This window comes from Apteryx mantelli, chromosome 15 (genome assembly GCF_036417845.1).
Source record: "Apteryx mantelli isolate bAptMan1 chromosome 15, bAptMan1.hap1, whole genome shotgun sequence".
Classification (NCBI taxonomy): domain Eukaryota; kingdom Metazoa; phylum Chordata; class Aves; order Apterygiformes; family Apterygidae; genus Apteryx; species Apteryx mantelli.
In genome coordinates, this window is record NC_089992.1 from 25109432 (window position 1) to 25130876 (window position 21445).

The window sequence follows — 21445 nt, forward strand, 5'->3', positions numbered from 1 at the left end:
GCAGCTGCCTGGGCTGTTTTGCTTTCATGAGGCCCAACAGGGCCAAGTGAGGAGGATGGAGGTGACTTGGGGAGGATGGATGCAGCTGTGCTGGGGCTCCCTGAGCCCCCCCACCAGGGGGGGAGCTGGTCTGGGGCTGGCCAGCAGTCCTGGTCCACTTTGAGACCCTTTTGCACTGCAGTGTGTCTCATGCAGGGAGAGAAACGGGTTCCTCTCTGCTCCCAGGGCCTGGTCGGGGCCTCTCATTTCACCCCCTCCACAGCCCTTGTCCTGGCTTTGGTGCTTGCCTGGGGTCTGGAGCTGATGGACACCTGGTTAGCTCACTGCTGGGGAGATGGGTGTGGGCACCTTGGCCTCCAGTCACTCGGCAGCAGTCTCCTGGGTCGTTCCTCCATTTGGTCGGTGCCTGGATCCTGTGCACATGGATGATCGGTGGGTTTAAGGTGTGCCCTGCAGCCCCATCTAGGGATATGCAGGAGGGGAGGGAGAGAAGCAAGGTCCCTCCCTGCCCCCTGTGGCAGGGGCCAAGGGAAGAGCAGGGATGTCCCAGGCAGGGGCTGGTCATGGCCCTCAGGACAGATGGGCAAGAGGCACCTGTCGGGGCCTGAGCAAAGGCCGTGGGACTGTCTGGGGGGGCTGTGGGGTGCTGGTGCCTGCAGAGGGTGGCAGACAGCCGGAGGTGAGGGGGTGCATGTGGGGGGCAGTTAGGGGATCTGGGGCAGAGATGGGGCAAACAGGGTGGGGGTGCAGATGGGGTGTATGGGGGGAGGATGGGGTGCAGGAATGGGGCAAAGGGGGGTGCAGGAGCAGGAGAGGGGCAGATGGGGTGAAAGGGGGCAAATGGGGGTGCAGGGGGGTAGAGGGGGTGCAGGGGAAAGACCGGGGTGCAAGGGCAGGGATGGGGCAGCTGGGTGAAGGGAGGCAGGGGAGTAGGGCCGCGTCCCCTTTAAGAGGCGGGACTTCCCGGCTGGGCCCCGCCCCCTACCGGCGCGGGGCGGGGCGAGACCGGGCGGGGCGCGGCAAAGAGAGGGAGGCCGACGGCGCGGGGCGGCGGCCAATGGGCGCGCGCGGCGGGCGGGGCGGCGGGCGCGGGGCGGGGCGGCGGGCGGCCAATGGGCAGGCGCCGGGGCGCCGCGAGGAGGCCGGGCGCGCGGGGCATGACGGCGCCGGGCCGGGCCGCGCCGGGCGGGCAGCGCGGGGCCGCCGCGCAGGTAGGGCCGGGGCGGCGACCGGGGCCGGTTAGCGGGGCGGGGGGGCGGTTACCGGGGGGAGGCTGGTTACGGCCGCTGTCCGCCCCGGCGCTCGGGAAGGGTCCGGTCCGGTCCGCTCCAGTCCAGGGGGGGCCTCCCCGCGCGGCGGGCGCAGGAGGGTGGCGCGGCGCGGCGCGGTCCCCCGAGGGGACGCCGGTGCCCCCGTCGCGGCTGCCGGCCGCCCGGCCCAGCCTCGCCCCTCGGCGGCGGCCTGTGGCCCGTGGGCGGGGGGCGCCCGGCGGGACGCCGAGCAGCGAGCCGGAGCCCCCCGCGCCCCGCTGCCGGCCGCGGCGCGCTTCGCCCCCGGGGCCGGGGAGGAAGCTGCGGCCGGCGGAGCGGCGGCGCTCGGCTCGTCCCGTCCCGTCCCGTCCCTCCTCAGCGCGGGACTGTCCCCGCTCCGCTGCGCTCCGCTCGGGGCGCTCGGGGCGAGCCCGGCCCCGGGGGCTCGCGTGGCTCCGGCCGGGAGCCCAGGGCGGTTTCCGCGTGGGCCGGGCGGCGCGGGGGCGTCTGGCCCGGCCGCGCCTTGGGCCGGGGCGTCTCAAACCCGAGCGGGGCGCGGCGCGGCCGCGGTCAGTGCCGGGGCGTCGCTTTGGGGCCGGCTCCGGGCTGCCCCGGGAGGGCAGAGCTGAGCCCGGGGCGCTGCCCCGGCTGCCGGTTGGGCTCGGAGCTCGCTGGGAGCCGGCGGCGCCGCTGGCTCCTACTGCGGGGGGAGGCCGTTGCCGGCCGAGGTCACCGCTGTCGCCTCGAGTGGCCGGGCTGGGCCCCCCGGAGCACCCGGTGCCAGCCCGGCGCCCGAAGGGGGCTGCATGTCCCTGCCCGCGCCGAGGGACCGACCCCAGAGGGGCACGGGGAGATCGGTGCGCACGGAGAGCTGGCGCCGGGCGGCAGAGCCGTCCCCAGCCCGGGCCGGGATTGCTTTCCCTGGGACCCGGGCAAGGGGACGGCGCTCCGGAGCCTCGAACGGCAGAGGGGTCCCTGGCGAGGTCTGCGAGGCTCCTTGGGAAACGCAAAGCTCCGGTGACCTCCAGGGCCGACGGCGGCGAGGCCGAGGCCGCCAGAGGTGAGCGACTGCCGGCCGAGGAGGAAGCGCGGGGGAAAGAAACGGGATTTCTTTTTTAAGCCTGCGAGCAGGAAGTGGGGGATGAATTGCTGCTGCCGGCTGGTCTCTGGGGAGCTGCCAGGGCCATGTCACAGGAGGGTCTCGAGCACGTCTGCCCGGGCAGGCGGGAGCGTGGGTGCGTCGCGCTCGGCCATCGCTGGCTCCAGAGGGTGTCCCGAGGCCTCGGGCGGCCGGGCTGCCCTTGGGCCCGCTGTAGGCGTCGGAGACCGCAGCCGCCGGGAGCGAGCTGGTGGAGCCGGCGCAGCCCGCGGCTCGCTGTTGTTGCCAGGTAAGGCTCGGCAGGAAGGTCCCGGCTGCAGTGGGGACGGGACCGCTCATCCGAACTCCCCGGCGCCTCCCGAGCCGGCGCTCGTCCCACCTGGTCTCTCCCGTGCTGCCGCTCCTGCCCCTGGCGTGGGCAGCTCGAGGCTCCAGCCACATCCCTCCGAGAAGTCGGGGCCGGGGAGGTGCGGCTTTCCCTCGCGGTGGCCCTGGGCAATACAGCACTCATGTTCCTCGTGAGATCTCCCGAGGTGCTTGCTCGGTAAACACTGGCCTGCGCCGCTTCGTGTCCTGCCTCCCTGGCTGGTGGGAAGGGCTCCGCGTGACTGCCGGGAGCAACCGGAGCGGCGGGAGAAGGAACACTCCTTCCCTGCCTGCCAGGGCGATTTTGGCCACCGTGGGAGCTGGAAGCCGTAGGCCGGCTGTTGCCAGCAGCGCGGGTGCTGCCCCCGTCGCGGGTTTCCTGCGCTCGGAGGAGAGGAAGGCGGCGAGGCGCAGCGGTGGCCGACGGCAGGGCCGCGGCGGCGCGAGGCCCAGCTCCCCCCGGCTGCAGACCCGCGTGCCCGCAGCGGGGTCCGTGCTTCCGCGGTGACTCACGCGCCCTGGCTGGGGAGGAGGCCCAGCGGCGAGCTGCTAGTGGTGGCTTGATGCCGTTAAAAAGCTCTTTCTCAGGAACCTGGAAGTCATTCCTGCGAAACCCAGGGTCTGGCTTGATGAGAAAATATATATATATATATATATATATATATATATATATTTTTTCGTTTTAAATCCCCTTCTGAGAAATCCCCATTTAGAAATGTGCTAGAGCAAATCTTTGCCTTGTCTGATTCGGGCAGAAAATCCACGCAGTGCTCCCGTATTTCCCGAGCCGCAGGAGCTGGGAGGAGATGCGGCAGCGACAGCAGCGCTGTCGACTTTAGCTGTTGACAAACGTTTTCCGGCAGTGCCGGGCACAGGCGGAGCCCACCCCCTTCCCAGGGCCGGAGCTGTGCTTTCGGCACCCTCGACGAACTGGGGTGGCCACCGCCACGTGTGGCGGAGACGTGGCCCCAATTCCCCGGGTCCCTGGGGCTCCCCGGTCGCAAAGCAGCAACCGAGCGACGTGCTGCCCCGTTCCGGCGCTCGTCCGGCGCCGAGGACATGCGGCTCCTGCTGCTCGCCGGGGGGATGTTGATGGCAGGGGCCTGCTCGCGCGGGTCTGTACGGCGCGGGGGACCACGCCGTGCACAGGGGTCGAGGGAGCTCGGCTCCGGCGAGCCCCCGGCCTCATCCAGTTGGAGCATCCCTGGGCCGCTCCAGAGGGAGAGGGAGCCTGGAGCGGGGACGTGGCTCTAGTTCTTGCTCTTCTCGGCGTGCGATTTCCCTGCCTGAGCTCCCGACAGCGGTGCTCGGAGGACTGGCGTTTCCCTCGCGCATCTTTCGCTGTGGCTGTGCTCCAGAAACGGCTCTGAATTCCCAGGCACAAATAAGGAGTTGAAATGACCTTGAAGCCAGGGCGCAAGGACAGCTTACAGGATCTGTTCCTCCGGCCCGGCTCGCAGGCGCTTTACAAGGTTTTCCAGCCGAGGTTGTTAACCCCTTGCCCCGCTCCGCGGCGTTTCAAACAGCGGGGCAGAGCGAGGGGAGGTGAGAACGGACCCGGGCCGGTGCCAGCGCGCCTCCCGCACCCTGCTGCCGCAGCCCCCGCCGAGCGGGGCAACGCCGCGGGGCCGGGGCGCTTGCTCTGCGGGAGTCCTCCGGCTGCAATTTTTGGGAGGCGAAGTCCCCGGCTCGCTCTCTTTCTGTCCTGCCTCCGCCACGTGCTCCCAAGCGAGCGCTGCCTCCCCCTTGTTTGCGCCGGGAACTGGAGCAGGGAACCGATCCAGCTTAGAGACAAAATAAAGCACCACAACTTGTTGGGGCGGGGGGGGGGCACTTGCTGGGCTATTTTAGGCTGGATCCGAGCGCTGCGTAAGGGAGGAGATGCTGATCCGGGGGAGGAAGAAGCGCTGGTGGTTTGGGGTGGTGAAAGCGTGGGACAGGGTTGCGAGAAGGCTTTGTCTCGCGAAACCACCGGCGGGGGAGAGGTGGCCGGTCTTGGTGAGACCTTCCTCCGGCTTTGCTGGTCCTTAGGCTCCTGCGTGAGCTGAGCCAACACTGAGCTCGGCCTGGGGAGTTCAAGCAACCCTGGCGCGAGGTCTGGCAGGTATCGGGGTGGATTTCCCCGGTCCTGCGAGCGCGTAGACCAGCTCAGCTGTGTCCCGTAACATTGTCCCCGTGCTCCTGGGCCGCCGCCTGGCTCGAAGTCGTCCCCTCGCTTCCCCACCTGGTCTGCCGGTTCCCCATCCCTGTCCCTGTGCCTCCAGCCCACGTGCGGCTGCTCCGCACCGGCACGAACGGCTCTCACTTGAGTGCCGCCCACATGATGGGAACGTGGGCCCTTGGTTTGGGGTCGTTTGGAGCAGGGGAAGAAATCCTCTAGTGCCCAGCGAAGGTCCCCATTTAGGGCAGCTCCCGGCACGTGGTGATGCTTGTGGCAGCATCTCCCTTCGCCGGGGACCCCTGAACCCCTCGACGCTGCCCATGGCCTCTTGCCTTGTCCCTCGTCTTGGCAGCGTTAGGGATTTGGTGCTGCAACCGTTCTCGCTGGGCTTGCGACCCTCGGGCGAGGATTTTCCCTCACTCGACGTGAGGGGAAGGAGATGCTGCCGAAAGCTGCGGTGGGGTGATTGCTTGAGCCGCTAGAAAGTGTTTTCCTTCCCGTGCCGGCGGTGCGAGCGGCTCCCGGCGGCCGTGCGGTGCGGAGGGAGGATCCACTGCGCCGCTGGAGCCCGACGCCCTGACGGACCGAAACGGCGGGTCCTCCACCGTCGGAGCGGGGCGCCCAGGCCGTCGCCTCCTGGGGCAGCTGAGGACGCTCCTCGCGACCTCCAGACCTTCCTTCATAGCGGCCCTCCTTGCTGGCAGGATGCTTCCGCTGGGAACGTGGGAAGAGCTGCCCCGGCGCAAGGACTTGTCACTGGCGGTGGCTCTAAGAGGAAAAGAAAGTTGGGGTGAGATGGTGTAACGCTTCCAAGTGCTCTCCAGCCTCTGGCTAGTCTCAGTTTAGGGAGTTTCTGAGCCTGGTTACGGTTCCTGTGTATTCAGTAACCTCCAGGGGGTTTCTGTTCCCTGCCCTTGTCCGGAGCACGCGTAAGCTCTCCACACCGCGGGGCCCGGCAGCGGCGAGTCCCCGGATCGGTGGCCTTGCCACCGCCGTACGATCCAACCTGGGCGAAGGCAGGAGCAGCGGCTGCTTCTCCCCAAAGTGTCGTGTGCCAGGGATGGGGCAGGCCCGTGGCGCGGCGCTGAGCAGTGCGGGATCGCTCCTGCCGCGGGCGCAGCCTGGGGCGGGAATGCACGGAGGCGAATAGCGCGAGGAGAGCCGGGCCCTTGGGAATACGGCCGAGGGGCAGGGGGAAGGCTGCTACCACGTGGCGGGTTAACAGTCGAGAGGCCCCGTCCGGCAGAGGGAGGAAAGCGGGCGTCACGCGTTTGCCCGTGGCCTCCTTCCTCGAGGAAGAGGAGGGGGCCACGCGGATTCGGGTGCCGTGCGTCAACTCGCCCCCCGCCCCGCAGCGGGGGAGCCGGCGGTCCCCTGCCCCTCTCCGAGCCGCCGGCTGCCGCGCAGCCTCGGCCGCAGCCGGGGGCTCCCAGCGGAACGTCGCCCCCCGTCGCCTGCACGGGGCCCCTTCGCCTGAGCCCCCGGCAGGGCTAAATCCCCTCTCCCGGATTAAGGAGCGCGACTGCTTGGGGATTGAAGGGATCGTGTGGGGGAAGCCGGAGCAGGCTGCCTGCTGCGGCTGCCGCCTTGGGAGGAAGCAGGTAGGGAGCAGCTTTGGGAACGTCCCCAGCGCGGCGGTGGTGGCACCGGCCGTCGCGCTGTCCGTGTGCTGTCCCCCGGCGCTTGCCCTGCCCGGGGACTTGCGGCCTGCTGTGCACAGCCGTGTCCTCGTGGGCAGCCCCGGTCCTTCGACCTGAGCTTTTTCAAGCCAAACCTTCCGCATCCCTAAAAAAAAAAAAACCCCTCCGTGCGTTTCGTTTGGTCTCCGCAGCGAGCACGGAGCGAGGGCCGCGCTTGCCGGCCCCAGCGTGCCTGCGCGCGGTCACGGCAGGCCGCCCGCCCCCCTTCCCTGCCTTGTGCAGCGAGGAATTCATTTGCTTTGCAAATGCTGGCTGGAGGGATTATGAGCTGATTTTCCAGCGTATTTCCAAGCACGCTTTGCCGGCGACTGTTGTCTAAAACGTTTGTTTTTCTGCAGCCTGCCATCGCAGCGCCGTTTGTTTTTCTGGCCTCTTTGCTTCCTGAGCATCCTTGTCTCAGAGGGCCGGCACAGCAGTGTCCTCGCCGGCGCAGCGGCGTCCTTTCCGGCAGGCTGGTGCCTTTTCCGGCACGCTCGCAGGTGGAGGTTTCGCGGGCGCTTTGGGAAGCTCGCGGAGCTGCAAGTAGCTTCGGCCTGTCCAAGAGCAGGGCTTTAATACCGCTTCCCTCGGTCTGGCTTTCTGCAGCTGATCTTCAGCCTGATGGCTGCGTTTTATCACCTCTTGGGTTTCCTGGAACGGCCTGTGGGTTTTCTTGGGAAACGGTTCTCGTTTCCTGGCAAACCCACCTTGATTTTGAAAGTAGAGATCCCCTTTTGAAGGAGAGGGTTGTTTTAGGATGTCTGCATTTAACCTGTGATGGTGGGAGGGAAAGGGCACGTGTGTCCTTATTGCAGGATTGACTGTCCAAACACCTGAGGAGGAAAACCGAGGAATTGCAGCCCTGAGCGGGTGCCTTGTCCTCCTGGAGAGCGTTGTCCGTGCCCCGGCCGGGGCTTTGCAAGCCTTGTGCTGGGAAGTGGGAGCAGCTGGGTGTGCCAGGATGGCCTTGGTCCCTTTTACGCCTTGAATGCAGTAGCACAAAGGGAAAGGGCGTGCGTGCACGCGCGCGTTTTATTACGTGCAATAAAAATCCCCTTAAGCCGCCCCTCCCGTCTCCCGGAGGTGCGGAGCAGCTCGCCGGCCGCGTGCGCCGCGGCTGCCTCTGCTCCCTGCTCGCCCGGAGGCCGGCGAGATGCCGCCGGAGCCGGGCGGCGGGGTGCAGCCCCGCGGCACCCTCTGGCCTGGACCTCGCCGAGCCGGGGCTTGCTGAGCGGAGGTAGGAGGGGGCTCGGTGGCACGTCTGCGGCTCCTCGCCCTCCGGCGCTCGGTCTCTGCCCCGCTGGGGCCAGGTTCCTCCGCTCCCCTCCCTGGAAGTGGCACTTTTTCCCTGCCCTGAATCAGGAGGATGTTGCTCTTTTTAAGATCCGTACGGCTGCTGGCGGAGCTCGGCTGTCTCCCTGCACACCGCGTGGCTCCGCAGGCAGGAACGTGCCAGCCCAGGCATCCGGTTAGCGCCATCCAGCCCCGCGGGGACGCGACGTTTCCCCAGCTCGTCTTTGCCCGATGGAGGGGCTTTTCCGCTCGGCGGGAAGCCTGCGGGCTGCAGCAGCAGCTGCTTGCGCCTCTGCGGCCTCTCTAGCGACTCTTTTGTTCCCGGTTTTGCTCCGGGCCCTTCCCCTGCCCCCTCCGGATGTCTCGGCTGCTTGTGAAATAGCTGCCGGACAGTTGCGTTCCCCGGCCCGCGCGAGCGATCCCGGCCTTGGCGTCCGCGGGGCGGAGGGATGGGGTTCAGCAGGTGCCGGTGGGAGCCGCGACAAGCCGTGCCGAGGAAAGCTGCTCCCGCCGGGACCCGGGTCTGCCTTCATCCCACCCTGCGGGCAGCCGGTTCGGGGAAGAGCTGGCGGAAACCTAAAGGGGATAAAGAACCCCCCTGTCTTCCGCTGAGACCGGTACGTAAGGTTATAGCGGTGATGTGCTGAGGGTTGCTGCGCAGAGCGTCCCTCGGGAAGTGGGAAGGAAGGTGTCGGCAGCCAGGCGCGACTGCGGAGCGGCGTGGGTGGGAGCCGCGGTCGCTTTGATTTTGGACAGGACCCTCGGAGCGGCAACAGGATGTGTCGGGACGTGGGAAACCCAGCTGGGAGCTGCGGGTCAAGGGGGGAACGTCGTAAAAAGCAACTTTACGGTGTTGGACAGTGGCATTTCCAAATGGAGACATGTGACTTCGAATCCCTGGCGCTCTGGAAGGGTTTTTGGAAGGGCTGAAGTTCCCCGACGGCAGCGTCGTCTCAGCCGCCCGATGCTTTTCTTGCTCGTTTTGCCTGCAAAATGTTTCCTGTGGTCGCTTTTCAGGCCTTCGGCTTATTCTACCCTAGGCCTAGAGGAAAAATGGCCAACAAAATAATTTGGTTTTTGTTTTTTCCCTCCCCCCCCCCCCCCCCCCAGAGTCTCTTGGTCGGGGTTATTTTTTCCTTTTTGCGTTTCTATTCCCGGGCCAGGGCAGAGCCATCTGTCGCCTCTCCTCTAACCTCGAGCCGTGCCGCAGAGGGCGGCAGAGCCGGTCTCAGCCCTCGCGGTCCGCTGAGGTGACGCACGAGCCCCCGCTTGCTTCCGCGAGAGCGCGACTCCCTCGGGAGAGCAGCTCCCGTGGCGGTGAGGCCTGTCGCCCCCCCCCCCCCTTTTCCATCTTTTTTGGCCCCTGGGAGAGCTCACGGGCGCCTGCCGTCAGAATAAATGACGGTTAAAAGCGCCGCGCTGCCTGGCCCCAGACTCCCCTCCCCGGGCAGAGCGGCGAGGCCGGAGCACGCGGCTCCCGGGGGCTCCCCGGCGCGCGGCCCTCCGCTCCCCGGCTCCGGCGGGCGAGCTGGCAGCGGGACCGCCTTTGCGTGGCCGGGCCGCGCTCCAGCTCTGCGCTCTCCCAGCCGGTGCCTCCCTTCCCAGCTGCTCCCTCTGCTCCGCCGCCGTTACCCCCTGCCCGGGCAGCCAAGCTCCTTTCCCCGAATCGTTTCCTCTCCCCGGTGCCGGTTCCCGCTCCGCGGCGGGGAGCTCAGCGCGCGGGGCGAGGTGGAGGCAGCAGGTGAGCACAGTCGTGCCGGGGACGGTCCGACAAGCCCGCGGCTTTGGCGGGGGCAGCCCGGCTTTCAGCGCCGGGGGCAGGAGTCGCTTCCCTGCCCGCGAAGCGGAGCCGGCGGCGAGCCGCGTCCCCGTCACGCTGGGATGGAGGCGCCTGAGCGCACTCTGCCCTTTGGGAGCAGGCAGAGCCAAACCTCGCTGCCCTGCAGAACTCCTAGTAAAAGCTTTTTTTTTTTTCCTTTTCTTTTTTTTCCCTCCTCCTTTCTTCCCTTAGGCTGTAATCGTGCGAGCGCTGCTGAAAGAGCCAGTCCAGCCTCGTTCCGCGCGCTGGGAGTTGGTTTTAATCCCCGCTGCGGATCATTGCGTGGCTCACGCGAACACCTGCGCCGACCCACGGATGGGAGCGAGCGAGGGCCGCGGAAAGCGGAGGGGCAGGTTCGGGCTGGCTCCGAGCATTCAGGAAGCCCCATCCTTAGGTTCGCTGGGGCCGTGTCGGAGCCTGGGAGCAGCGTGTACAGCGTCGCTTGCCTCGTTCGCGTGCCATCCCCTGCGTTAGCGCTCTGCTTTGGCTCTCGGCTCTCTGCCTCCGTGGATCGGTTTCCCGGTGCCGGAAATGCAAAGGCTAAAGCAATATCCCGTTGCGGTTTGCGCGGAGCGGAGGCGTCACCTTTCTGGCCTGCCAGGTGATAACCTTCTCTGCGCGGCGCTGGGAGCGTGTTTACTTTACGCGTGTATCCGATAAGCGTGCGCGATAAAACTCATTGTAGTAAACAACAGGCTTTAACGAGAGGCGAGAGCTTGGAGGAGGGAGGAGGCGTCTTCGGGAAGGGCTTTTGCTCTTGCCTCCTGCGGGGGCAGTGGGAGAGGGTGGGTAAGTCCCAGGGGATTTTAGGGAGGAGAAAACACATTGCCAAACGGAGCTGGGACTGTCCCGGACTGTTGCTATCGGTGTGCTGCCGTTCCCGGGCAAGCGAGCGTCTCGCTCCAAATAGCTCTATCTCGGACGGAGAGCGGTGCCCACGGGGGGCCGGATCCGCTGGGACAGGGTGTGCCGACCCGGAGGCAGGGAGAAGACTGTTAGGTGTGAAACACGGGACGGGGTCTCGCTGGCGTAAAGCACCGTTGCCCCAGCGAGGTTCGCAGAGCTCCGCTTTTCCCGTCCCAGCGCGGGCCGGGCCGCCTCTCCGTGGCCGTTCTCTTGAGCACCGCGGCCTCGGCGGGAGGCTCTGTCCCGCCTCATCCCAGCTTTGGTGAGTGTTATCTGAGCTCCCGGCCCACGTGACGGTTATAAAGGCCACCTCTAGATAAGCATTTGTTTGGACAGCCCCTGACCAGCCAGCCCGCTTCTTCCCTGCTGTTAGCTTTCCCATAAGCCGGCAGAGACGGAGGCTTCATTTCTTGGCTGTTCGGTTGCGAGTGCGGGGGAGTCCCTGGCAAGAGACGCCCCTTATTCGAGAAATCACAGAAATGCTGTTGCTGCCCTTGAGTGGCAGAACTACGAAGGTCTCTGTGCAGATGGGGGTTTGAAGGCTACGGATTTACAGCTCTAAAACTAGCATCTGCCCCCTCTCACTCTTCTTCTTGTGGGCTAACGGGCTTCTCCCCGCAGCGCCAAGCCAATGCATGAAAAAGCAGCTCCCCTGAAGAGCCCTGAGCCCATGCACGGCCGTGACAAGCTGGAGGCATCTCACAAGGAGAAGAGTTTGGATTCCCTTGATGGCAGGTGAGCCCCAAGCCGGGTTTGCGGCTGATGCACGGGATAGGAGCTGAGTGGGAGGACAGCATGGAGCCTGGGGGGTGCCTGGACCTCTTGCGCCCGCAGTGCGGAGCATCCTGTGTCACCTGGCCACCCTGCTGGCCACGGTGTCACTGCAGAGGAGCTGACTTTGCTCGTGGCTGGGGAATTCCCTGATCTCAGGCAGGGCCTGGAGTGACTTGTGAAGTATTTTTCCTTCATGCTGTGGCATCCTCCAGGGTCCCCTCTGCCTCTGGGTCCCAAATGCAACCCACCAGGTAGAAGGTTTCTGCAGGGTGGGCAAAGAGGATCCCACGTTTGTCTTCAGCATCAGACACTTGGTCTACAAAAATGGGGGCGAGAGGTGTTTGGGGAAGGGGTACAACGTTCCCGCTGCTGAGATGCTGGGGCTGGGGGTGATTTCACTGCCCATCTCTGGTTGTTTCCTTCACCCCCATGGTCCATCTGCTCTCACATCCTACCCGACGGATGCAGCCGGATGCTTCATGCGGGTCTCCCGCCCTCATGCCTGAGCAGGAGGGATGCCTCTGGCGGGGGAGAGTTGCTGGTGGGACAAAGGGCGAATGCTGCAGCCCTGCCCGTGTCCACCGTGCCCCCCTGCCCGGAGGGGTGATGGGAGCATGGTCAGCTCTCCTTGGCCCAGCACTGGCCGTCCTCGCGTGCGCGGCCCTGCTCTTGCCCAGCCCCGGGGCAGCTCACGGGGCCGAAGCGTGAGGAGTAGGAGGTGGCAGGACCGGACAGCATGGTATTTGGTGGGGACGTGCCCTCTCAGCGTGCCCTGGTGCACGCCCTCGCCGCGCCGCCGGGGCTAGGCAGGGCTGCCCTCCCGCCTGGCTCCTGCCCGGGCAGGTTCCCAAACGCCCATTCGGCTGTGCTGCCCGGGCCGGGGCTCCGGGGAAACCTGACCTGGCCTGAGCTGTCCATCGCTGGCTCCTAACCTGTCCTCAGCAGCTCCGTTGCCGCCGCGGCACAGCCTGGAGGCAGCTCTGGACCTGCCCCCCCGATGCCTGGGGCGAATTTGCGTTGTGCCGCCCCAGCCGCCTGGGTAGGGGCACCTCGGCGCTGATGGGCCGTGATGCGGGCTGTATCTCCGAGCTGTGGACCCGAAACTCTTTGCTCACCCGATTCTTTCTTGCAGCCTCCACCTGAACGAAGCCCTGAAGGATGAAGACATCAAGAAATGCCACCGGGAAGTGGTAAGTCTCTGGCTTCGTGCTGAGCAAACGCCCTTGTGCCGGGCGCAGGCAGGCCTCCGGGATGTCTGCCAGGGAGGTGCGCCCGCTCTGCGCGGGGAACGGCCGATCCCACGGCACCGTTCCCACTGGTCTGCTCCCTGCCAGCGGCTTTGCTTCCTGCAGCTGATGCGCCCTGTGGTTTCCAAAGCTTCATCCCCGCAGGCCCAGCTCCTGCCGCGGCCTGTTCCCCTCCGAGGAGGTTGGACCTGTGTGTAGTCATCTCCGATGTCTGGAGGCTTGTAAGCCGTGGTGTGGAAGCATCTGGCTGTAGCCTGCAAACGAGATGGAGCGAGTGTGGGTACCGTGAGCATCTCGTACCGCTGGTGCTCTCTGCCTGGGCGCTTTGTGTCAGGATGCCCCGGAGAGCGTGTCCTCGCGCGGTGCCCCCTCCCCTGCAGCCGGTGAGGCCATTTACCTTTGAGGTACGAGGCAGGCCCTGGGCTGGAGAAGCACGAGATGAAGCAACGGCTCCCAGGCTGGGGGCAGAGCCCTCCTGCCTGTTCCTGGGGGAGCTGGTGGCTCTGGGTGCTCTAAGTGGCCGTGTGGTTGGCTCTTTCGGGGGGGTTTGCGTGTGGCTCGTGATCTGCCCTGCCAACGCTTTCAGGACTTTCCGTTTAGAGCAAAGGAACAAGCTGAGATCTTGAGACTGCAAACTGAAAAGAACAGTTCGTTTGTGTTTGAACCTTAATTTCTATAGTTTCTGGATGTTCGAACCATGTCCAAAATAGAGCTTTTCTATTCATCTGTGAACAAGAAGAGCTCTGGAACAGAAAGGAGTCAAGGAGACCTCTCCTGCTTGGGTTTTACTGCGACGAGAACAATTCAGAGCTCCCGGCCAAGCCCCGAGATCTGACCGGCAAATGGAGCCGGGTCACCGCAAAGCAGCACCGTGGGAGGGCTCTGGGGCGCACCGGGCACCTCTCGTCGCCCTTCCCAGCTTGCCCGCGAGGCTCCAGCACAGAAGAGAGGCAGCAGCGGGTTGTGTACAGGAAGATTTCCGGCCGGCTCAGGAAGGACAAGGGCAGAGAGATGCTCCGGGTACCTGCAGCTCCTCCCTGAACGTCTCCTTGCTCCCCTTCTTACAGCAACTTTAAGCTGGTGACTGGCGCGGTGGAGAGGGCGATGCAACACCCGCGCCGGCTTGTCGCATGACGCAGGCAAAAAAAAATCTCGGCTAATCCAGAGCTGCGGTGCAATTAGCCAGACAGCTGGAGCAGGGCAGCAGCCTGCGAAGAGGAGCCAGGCCGGCTGCGATCACATGCCTTCCACCTTCCCCTGCAGCCGGCCGTGGGACCACGCGGAAGGATAAAGTTAACCCGAGCGAGGCTGCTGCGAACATTGCTCAGGGCATCGGCTGCGGGATGTAAGCGGGGATGCTTGACACCAGCGCTCTGCGGGATGCGCGTCCTCCTTGCAGAAGCCAAAAGAGCTCTTTAACATGACAAAAGATGGGTTGCGTCCAGAGTTAGAGCCAGCCCTTGCCCGACGGCCCCCAGAAGCAATGTGGCCGGCCCTTTCCCGGCCCCCGTCGCCTTGGGGCCCTGCCGCGCCGTGCCCGCGGCTCGCGTGGCCCGTCGATCGCCGGCCGAGGTGACGGCAGGCGGTAATGTGCTGCGGGTGGTGCCTGGGCGGGTGGGAAGGGTGGGCGGCCCCGGGAAGGGGGTGAGACGAGGGAGAAATTCCTCTCCCCCCACGCCAAGAGGGTGCAGCCTGGCCCTGCCGTGAACTGGCACCGGCCGGCTGGGATCGGCCTTGGCTCGCGACCCAGCTTGCAGCGTGGAGCCGGATGGAAGAGCCGCCCCCGCCCGCTCCTAATCCCTTTTGAGGGCCTGGATACATTTTTTTCCTCTTCCTGAAATAAGCTTGGCCTTGTTGGGAATCAAACCCTCCTTTGGCCTCGCTCGGGGGTTTCTCAAGAGAACAAATGGCCTGTCCTACTTCCGAGCTGGCTTTCACGCTCCAGTAGGGCTCTGGGCTTGGCAGGGAGCAGGCACGTTCCTGCCCGGGCCCGGCCGCCAAGGGCGCCGGGATTTCTCCTCTCCTTCCAGCAGCCGTGGGCGCTGCCCTCCCAGGGCCGCCGGGGATCGCAGCTCTGCTCCCACGGCCGGCCAAGGACACCCCTCGTTCCGCAGCTCTGAAGCGGTGGCGGTTGAAGTGGAGGCAGGAGATATATTTAGCAAAATATTTTGCGGATTGTTCAGAGGCATCTGGGAGGGTCGCGAACGTCCGGCAGGCTGCCAGGCAGCTGGGGGCTTCTCCCGAGCTTGGCGGTGCTCAGGAGGCAGCGAGAGATGGCAACTGGTTTGGGGATGTTTCCCGACCTGGGGAAGGCAGCCCGGGGGGTGGCTTGGAGGCAGGGCCGTGGTCCCCCTTGACTCCCCCCAAAAGCCCTGAGACACTCCCTCCAGCAGCCTCGCGTCTCTCCAGGGGGGTGCCGAGCTAAGCCAGCCCCAGGTGATGCTCAGCCCTGATCCTCTTAAGGCCCAGCTCCTCCGGTGACCGGGTGTGCGGGGTTAAGGTGACCTTGTCGCCGTGGGCAGTAGGGCTCTGCCTGCGGTGCTGCCTGCAAACGCGCCTCGCTGCCCCGCGCCCTTTGTGCTCTGCCGGTCCCGTCCGTGTCCTGGGAAGGCGCCTGATCCCTTGGATTATTTCCCTCGGATTTCGGGTGACGGCCGCGAGCACCGCGTGGGACACCCGTGCTGCGAGCGCGCCTCCGGCAAGCCCCGACGCGGTGGAAGCGTTCCCTCGGTCTGGGGCGGGAATCCTCTCCCGCGCCCCTTCGCCAGGCCGCGTTGCCGTCGGACGAAGCGTCTCCTGCGCACCCCGAGCCGGGCCGCGTCCCGGGCAGATCCTGCAGCGCGGGCTCGCCTGCCTGGTCCGCCTCGATCGCCCTGCGCTCGGCCGAGCGCGAGGGGCTCCGAGCTCGCCTGCTGGACAGCGCTGGTTGACCAGGGCTCTGCCCCGGCGGGGCTGAACTGATATTTAGAAGATCTGCTGAGATCCTGATCTACAAAGCTGCTCGCGCCGCCTTGGCAGACTCTCTAATCGGGGGAATTTAATGCAAAGCGTTGAACTACTTCCATGTATTTAACTTATATTTAGAATTGTTGAACTGCTGCAGCAAGGTGTGAACCGCTGTGCAGGCGGAGGGGGGCCTGCCACCTCCGTGCGCCGGCGCCCGCCGCTCCGGAGAGGCACCGGGAATAGAAAGAGGCGGATGGCGCAGCGCGAGGGGCGCGAAGCAAGCGTCGTCGCCTTGCCCCGCGTAAGGCAAGAGCGCGTGGAAGAGGAGAGGAGCCGTGGGGCAAAATAATTGCTCTCTGCTCAGCCCGCTGCAAAACCGAATCCCGGCAGCGGCTCAGGCGTCTCCTCCGGATAAACCTTAGATATTAGTGGAAGTGCTGGCGCGGGCGGGGGGGAGGGAGGCATGGTGCTCGCCGTGCTGCTAGAGACCCTCCGCAGCCCCTTGTCTCTGCAGTTTCGGGGTGCTGCTCCCGTCCCCCGGGTGCGGGGGACCTTGCTGATGCGAGTCCCCCCCGTCCCAGGGAGCTTTTGCGCCGGGGCCTCTATCGGTCTCCGTATCAGCAAGGTCGTGGCGTAACTTTGCTTGCTCTGCCTCTGCTCCCTTTCCAGGCCGCTAGCAAGTACAACTCCCAGTACCACAAGCTCTTCAAGGACATCCCGACGGAGGAGAGCGTGCTGAAAGGTGAGCGGCGCGGCGAGAGCGGCCTCGCTGCCGCATCCCTGGGCGGGCGGATGGACGGAGGACGGGAGTGCCGTGCCGCCGCGGAGCGGGTGCGTGGGCGAACGGCGCGTGCCTCTGGGCCAGGGGGGTTTTGTCACGCAGCCTTGCTGCTCTGTGTTACAGTTTGCTCCTGCGCGCTCCAGAGGGACATCCTCATCCAGGGAAGGCTTTACATCTCCCCCAACTGGCTCTGCTTCTACGCGAACCTCTTCGGGAAGGACATCAAGGTAACGCGGCGCCTCGGCCTGGGGCGCAGGGTTAGCTTTCTGCAGGAGCAGCCCTCCCCACGCATCCACCGCCTCCGTCCCACGAGGTTGCTTGACCCAGGCTATCGCTGCAGCCTGCTTGTCCTTCTCCGGGTACAGGCACCACCAAAAGAGCTGTCAAAACGTGGTGTGCGCGGTGCGAGAGGAGGGCTGCTTTGCGTTGAGCAGGAGGGGAGCGCAGCTGCGTCCCTTCCTCCGGTAACCTGCAGGATCTGCCTCGGGAAAACAAATATCGGTTTGCTTTAAAATTCCCTAAAATGCAAAACCTCGTACAAGCCACAACGGTGTTTGAAGGAAGATCAAAGGTTTCGGGAGGATTCTAGAGGAGATTTGAATCTCTCCCGGCTTTTCTGCTTGACCTACAATCTGACGTTTTCCAGTTAATGTTGTGGCTGACGGGGATCTTCAGGAGGAATGACTTCCTTCAAAACTGGGCTGAAGAGCTGAATTATTTATATCAGCAGCTTTAAACAAATATCTGATGGAAGTACAGCGTGTCACTTCCAAAGCTAATCGTGCTTCAGTGAAGTTATTCTGCCATAAACTACATCCTGCCTTACTTTTAACCGTGGCCTTGCTCGCAGAAACTTGGTGTGTGTCTCTCAGCGGGTTTTACAGAGGCTCGCTGTGTTTGTGTTGGATGATGGTTTCCCTGTGTCCTCACTGTTTTGATCAAGTAGAAACTAACTCCAAGCTGAGATTAACGTAGGGGGCACTGTGACCTTTAACGAAAGCAAAGCTGTCTCTGGGAAATGCTAAGTCCCTGTGTTACTGTTATGTTTGGTGTGCAGTTACACTTCTACCTGATGCGCGTTAAATTTCCGCGTTGCAAAAGAAAACGCGCATGTGAGCCAACACCCTGAGGTCAGTAGTCTTGGTCTGGCCTCGTCGTTCGCGTATGTTCCAGGGCAGGGTCCGATCGAGCCCTGCGCTGTGCAAGATGCTTTGTCCGCGCGTGGCGTGGGCCGGCTGGGCTCGTGATCCTCCCTAGGCACCGGTGACCTGGAGCTCAGCAACGCGGCCCCGCGCCAGGGACCCAACTGGGCTCTGCAGCTTGTCACCGACGTGCCCAACTCTGACCGTGTGCTTTGCTTTCCAGGTTGTCATCCCCGTGGTCTCCGTTCAGCTCATAAAAAAGCACAAGACGGCCCGGCTGCTGCCGAATGGGCTGGCTATCACCACCAACGCCAGCAGAAAGGTAAAGCCTCTCGGTGTCCTGCCCCTGCAGCCGCCGCCGTGCTCCCGGCGGGCGTCAGTCTGAGCCCCGGCGCCCGCGGGCTGCGGCAGCGCCAGACAGCGCGGGCGTTTCTGCTAGTCTCGCTGCCGAGCTGCCTCTCTCTCCTAGGCGTACGCAAAACCGCACGCGCGGCCCTTCTCGCCGCCCCGGGCACCCGGGGCACGCCGCGAGCCGCGGCCTCGCAGCCCTCCCCGCGGGGATCTCCCTCCGCGCGCCCTTGCGAGGGGCTCGCTGCGGCGGCTCTGGGCCAGCCCTCGGAAGCCGTTCTGAGTCGTCTGCGGTAACTGCGCAGTGCCTGGAGCCCGGGAACGCAGATATTCCCATCCCCAGCTGAAACCGCAGGCTCTTCAGGAAGCGAGCGGAGCTCTCTGGGCTGGCGGCTGGCCAGGGCAAACACTGCAGCTTTGCTTTTGTTTCTGAATTTCACTTTGTTTCTGGCTGAAGCAAACCCCAAGCGAGACTCGGCAGAGCCTGGCAAATCCCTGCCAGGCTCCAACGAACCCTTTAAACTCCTTAAACCCAAGGAGGGATGAGCTCTGGGCCAAAATTCAACCCAAGCTGGCTGAAAGTTTGGTTAATAGGCCGCACTCAGAGCTGCGGCTGAACTTTAAAACGCGTTGGTTGTTGCCTGCTGAAATGTGCTGACGTATTCCTGTTTGGTGCTCCCAAGCTCCCTGCCTGCCAAGGCTGCCGCGTTACTGCGAGCGACCGACAAAGTCGAGCTCAAGGCAGTACGCAGCTAGCTGTCCTCTCCCAGGGAGGGTGGCAGGAGCTGAATATACGTACGGGATTTTAGCAGGGGGTGGCAGAACGCAGGACTGAGATGATCTCCCTTTTCCAGCCGTTCTGGCTGCAAGGCCTCTTTGCACGTCACGCGGACCCTGCGCAGCGGACGGGGCGAGCGCTGCTTCTGTCTCCCCTCAGGCCAAATCGTAGCCTGTAGGATGCTTTTGGTTGCTCTCGCCCCCGTTCTCCTCCGCACCGTCCCGCTTGGAGCCAGCAGACGCTCAGCTGAGCATGGGAGGCCCTGCAGGGACAGCAGCTAAAACAAAAGTGGCCCCAAAAAATCTGGTCCGTGCTTCAGCCTGCTTCAAAAAATAGCAACTTGGAAACTCAGCAGGGAGATGTCTGCGGGGAGGATGGAGGGGACGCAGCTCCCAAAGGGCGGGAGATTCAAGGGCAGGACGTCTCTGCCTGTCCGCTGCCGTCGGGACACTGGCCCTCCAGCGAAGCCCCCTGGGAGCAGAAGTCGTACTGCTGCATCAGACCATTAAGCCAAGCTGCTGTTGGTCATGTTCAACATCATCTGTGTCTTCCTGGTCCCCTGGGCCGGGGGATCTTCCTCTCACTCTGAACCCAGCTGGCTAACAGAGCCTCACCAGCGCTTTCTATCGTGCTGGGCTCTTCCCTAAAAAGATGCTCCAGGGCAACTCATGGGTTGGTGCCCCTGTCTGCCAGGGGCTGAACTGGTGGACACCATCCCCTCCTGTGCAGCAGGACGGATTGAGCAGGAAAAATCTCTCACAGCAGCTTCTCTCTCTTTTGCAGTACATTTTTGTGTCCCTGATCTCCCGGGACAGCGTGTACGACGTGCTGAGGAGAGTCTGCACACACCTACAGGTACCCTTTACTCTGTCTTGGCTTGTGCCCTCTCTGAGTCTGCCAGCATTTCGACAGCCCCACCGCTCGGCGCTTGCCCCTGGGGCTGTGTCTCAAGGAGCGGGGTTTTTCTCCTTCAATACGAAGGCTTTGGACTACCCCCAAAGGCGCCTCTGGTCCCCTCTGCAGGAGGGTGGCAGAGGCTCATGTCACGGGGCACTTTTCCATGTCTCTGCTGCTTTGCTGGCATCTTCCTCCCTGCCACCACGTGGGATGACGTGCAAACCAGGCTGGCTCCCTCCTCCCGGTGTCCTTGTGTTAGCGACCGTCCTTACCGCCCTCAGATCTCAGAGGGGTTGTCACTCCACAGCAAGGATCTGGGACAGGGAGAGGGGGAAGGAGACGTGCCTGGGGATGCCTGCTGGGAATAGTAGCACCTCCTAACACTGCTGGGTGCTCACCAGCCCCTGTGTCTCCTGGTTTGCACTGTCCCCCTTGGCAAGCGACTCCCTTGCTCTGCATCTGCTTCTCCTCTCTCCAAAACCAGGGCAGCACTACGAGCGCAGGGTTTTAGTAGCTAGCGTTGGCGATGTCCTTTGAAGGTGAGATGCTCTGGCTGCTTTGCCTTTGGGAAAGTCTCCTGTCAGCACCCTGAGGTTGACATTTTGCAGTATGAGGAGGAGCAAAGGGCTAATCCCTGCCTGAGCTGGTGTTAAGCCACACGTCCTCCCCATGAATGCCACGTGCTGTCTGATGGGAGGCAGCGTTTCAGAGGACGCACCATGATCCTTCGATCGAACACATTGCCCAGATGGGCCTTTTTAGTCCCTCGGCAGCACTTGAGATTTGAAGACTCCCTTGTGGCGTCCATCCCACTGTCCCTGAGCTGAGTTTGTACCTCAAAATGACAGTGGCTGTTTCCATCAATTTGTGACGTGCTCTTGAACATCACAGCGTGGAGACCAGGCTTGTTCTCAGCGTCCTGGCAGGGACAGAGCTGAGCCCATCCGCTGTCGTTCATGTGCCACGTAGGCGTCCTGTCCCATGCAGCGAGCCGCTCGTGACGTTTTCTGGGTCACGGATGAACTAGGCAGGGCCCAGCAGAGTTTCTGTTCTCTCCTAGGGTGTGTGTATGCATTATTTATAATCTGGTAGTAATACTAGTTCTGCCAGTATGCACATCACTGACTTTTCCTCAGATCTTCTAAAGTTTGGGGAAAAATGATACAAAGTAAAAAATTATAATTATGAAGCCTGAAGGGGGAAGAAATCCATTAGTTCTTGAGCTGGAGATGAGGATTGCCAGGACTTTTTTTTTTTTTTTTCCATGCCTTTGAAGCACATGGGCGTGTGGGTGCTGTTCTCCTGCCGAAAGGGTGCTTCCTGGGTGTGTTGGGATGTCAGGGGAGCGTTTGGGGTGACGCGGTCCCATCACCAGCCCGGGTGGGACCCAATAGCTCTGCCCTAAAGAGCTGGTTGGTTCCACAAACACTTCTCAAATGGCCAATACTCGTTTGCCAGTAAAGAAACATTTTGCAGGTTGTTCTGTTGTGGCCTTCCTTAGCACCTATCCGTGTCGGTGGCTGCAGGGAATCCACTTTGATTTCCCCAAGCATGAGACTTCTCAGCAGTGACTGAAAACTGAGTTTTGTAACTAGGGCTGAAGTAGGAAGAGGGGCAAGGGGGGAAAGGATCGGTGAAGATGAGTTGGTAACATCTGTTTCTTTCTCCCCTCCAGGTTTCGAGTAAGAAGAGTTTGAGCTTGAAAGAATTTACGGAGGAACCCGATGCAGTGTCGCTGGTAAGAGTCAGGCTTATATTGGGGAGCTCTGGAGGGGCCTGCAGTGCTGTGGGATGGATGAGGGCTGTGAAGGGACGAGCACTCGTGCTGCGGGCAGGGAAACATCCGTTTGAGCCATTGGTGGGTGAAACACTTTCCCCTCGCGCGCAGAAGTGGCCGGCAGCAATGCGTAGTGATGAGCAGGTCCTCCAGTCCCTCACCAGCGTTTGCTGGCTACTAAG

General features: G+C 63.6%; 1 protein-coding gene across 2 annotated transcripts in view; it reads left to right on the forward strand.

The window, feature by feature from the left end:
* Positions 1–1178: 1178 nt before the first annotated feature.
* The window catches only part of GRAMD2A (GRAM domain containing 2A), a 28731-nt gene continuing 8464 nt past the window's right edge, over positions 1179–21445 (forward strand). The window contains exons 1-8 of one of the 2 annotated variants that reach the window (XM_067305724.1): positions 1179–1211; positions 11195–11308; positions 12480–12537; positions 16210–16282; positions 16445–16548; positions 17687–17785; positions 19373–19444; positions 21162–21224. In XM_067305724.1, coding sequence (XP_067161825.1) covers positions 11205–11308; positions 12480–12537; positions 16210–16282; positions 16445–16548; positions 17687–17785; positions 19373–19444; positions 21162–21224 — 573 coding nt within the window. In that variant the 5' untranslated portion in view covers positions 1179–1211; positions 11195–11204. Of the gene's footprint in view, positions 1212–11101; positions 11309–12479; positions 12538–16209; positions 16283–16444; positions 16549–17686; positions 17786–19372; positions 19445–21161; positions 21225–21445 lie in introns of those variants that run through there. The other variant, XM_067305723.1, reaches the window with a different exon arrangement.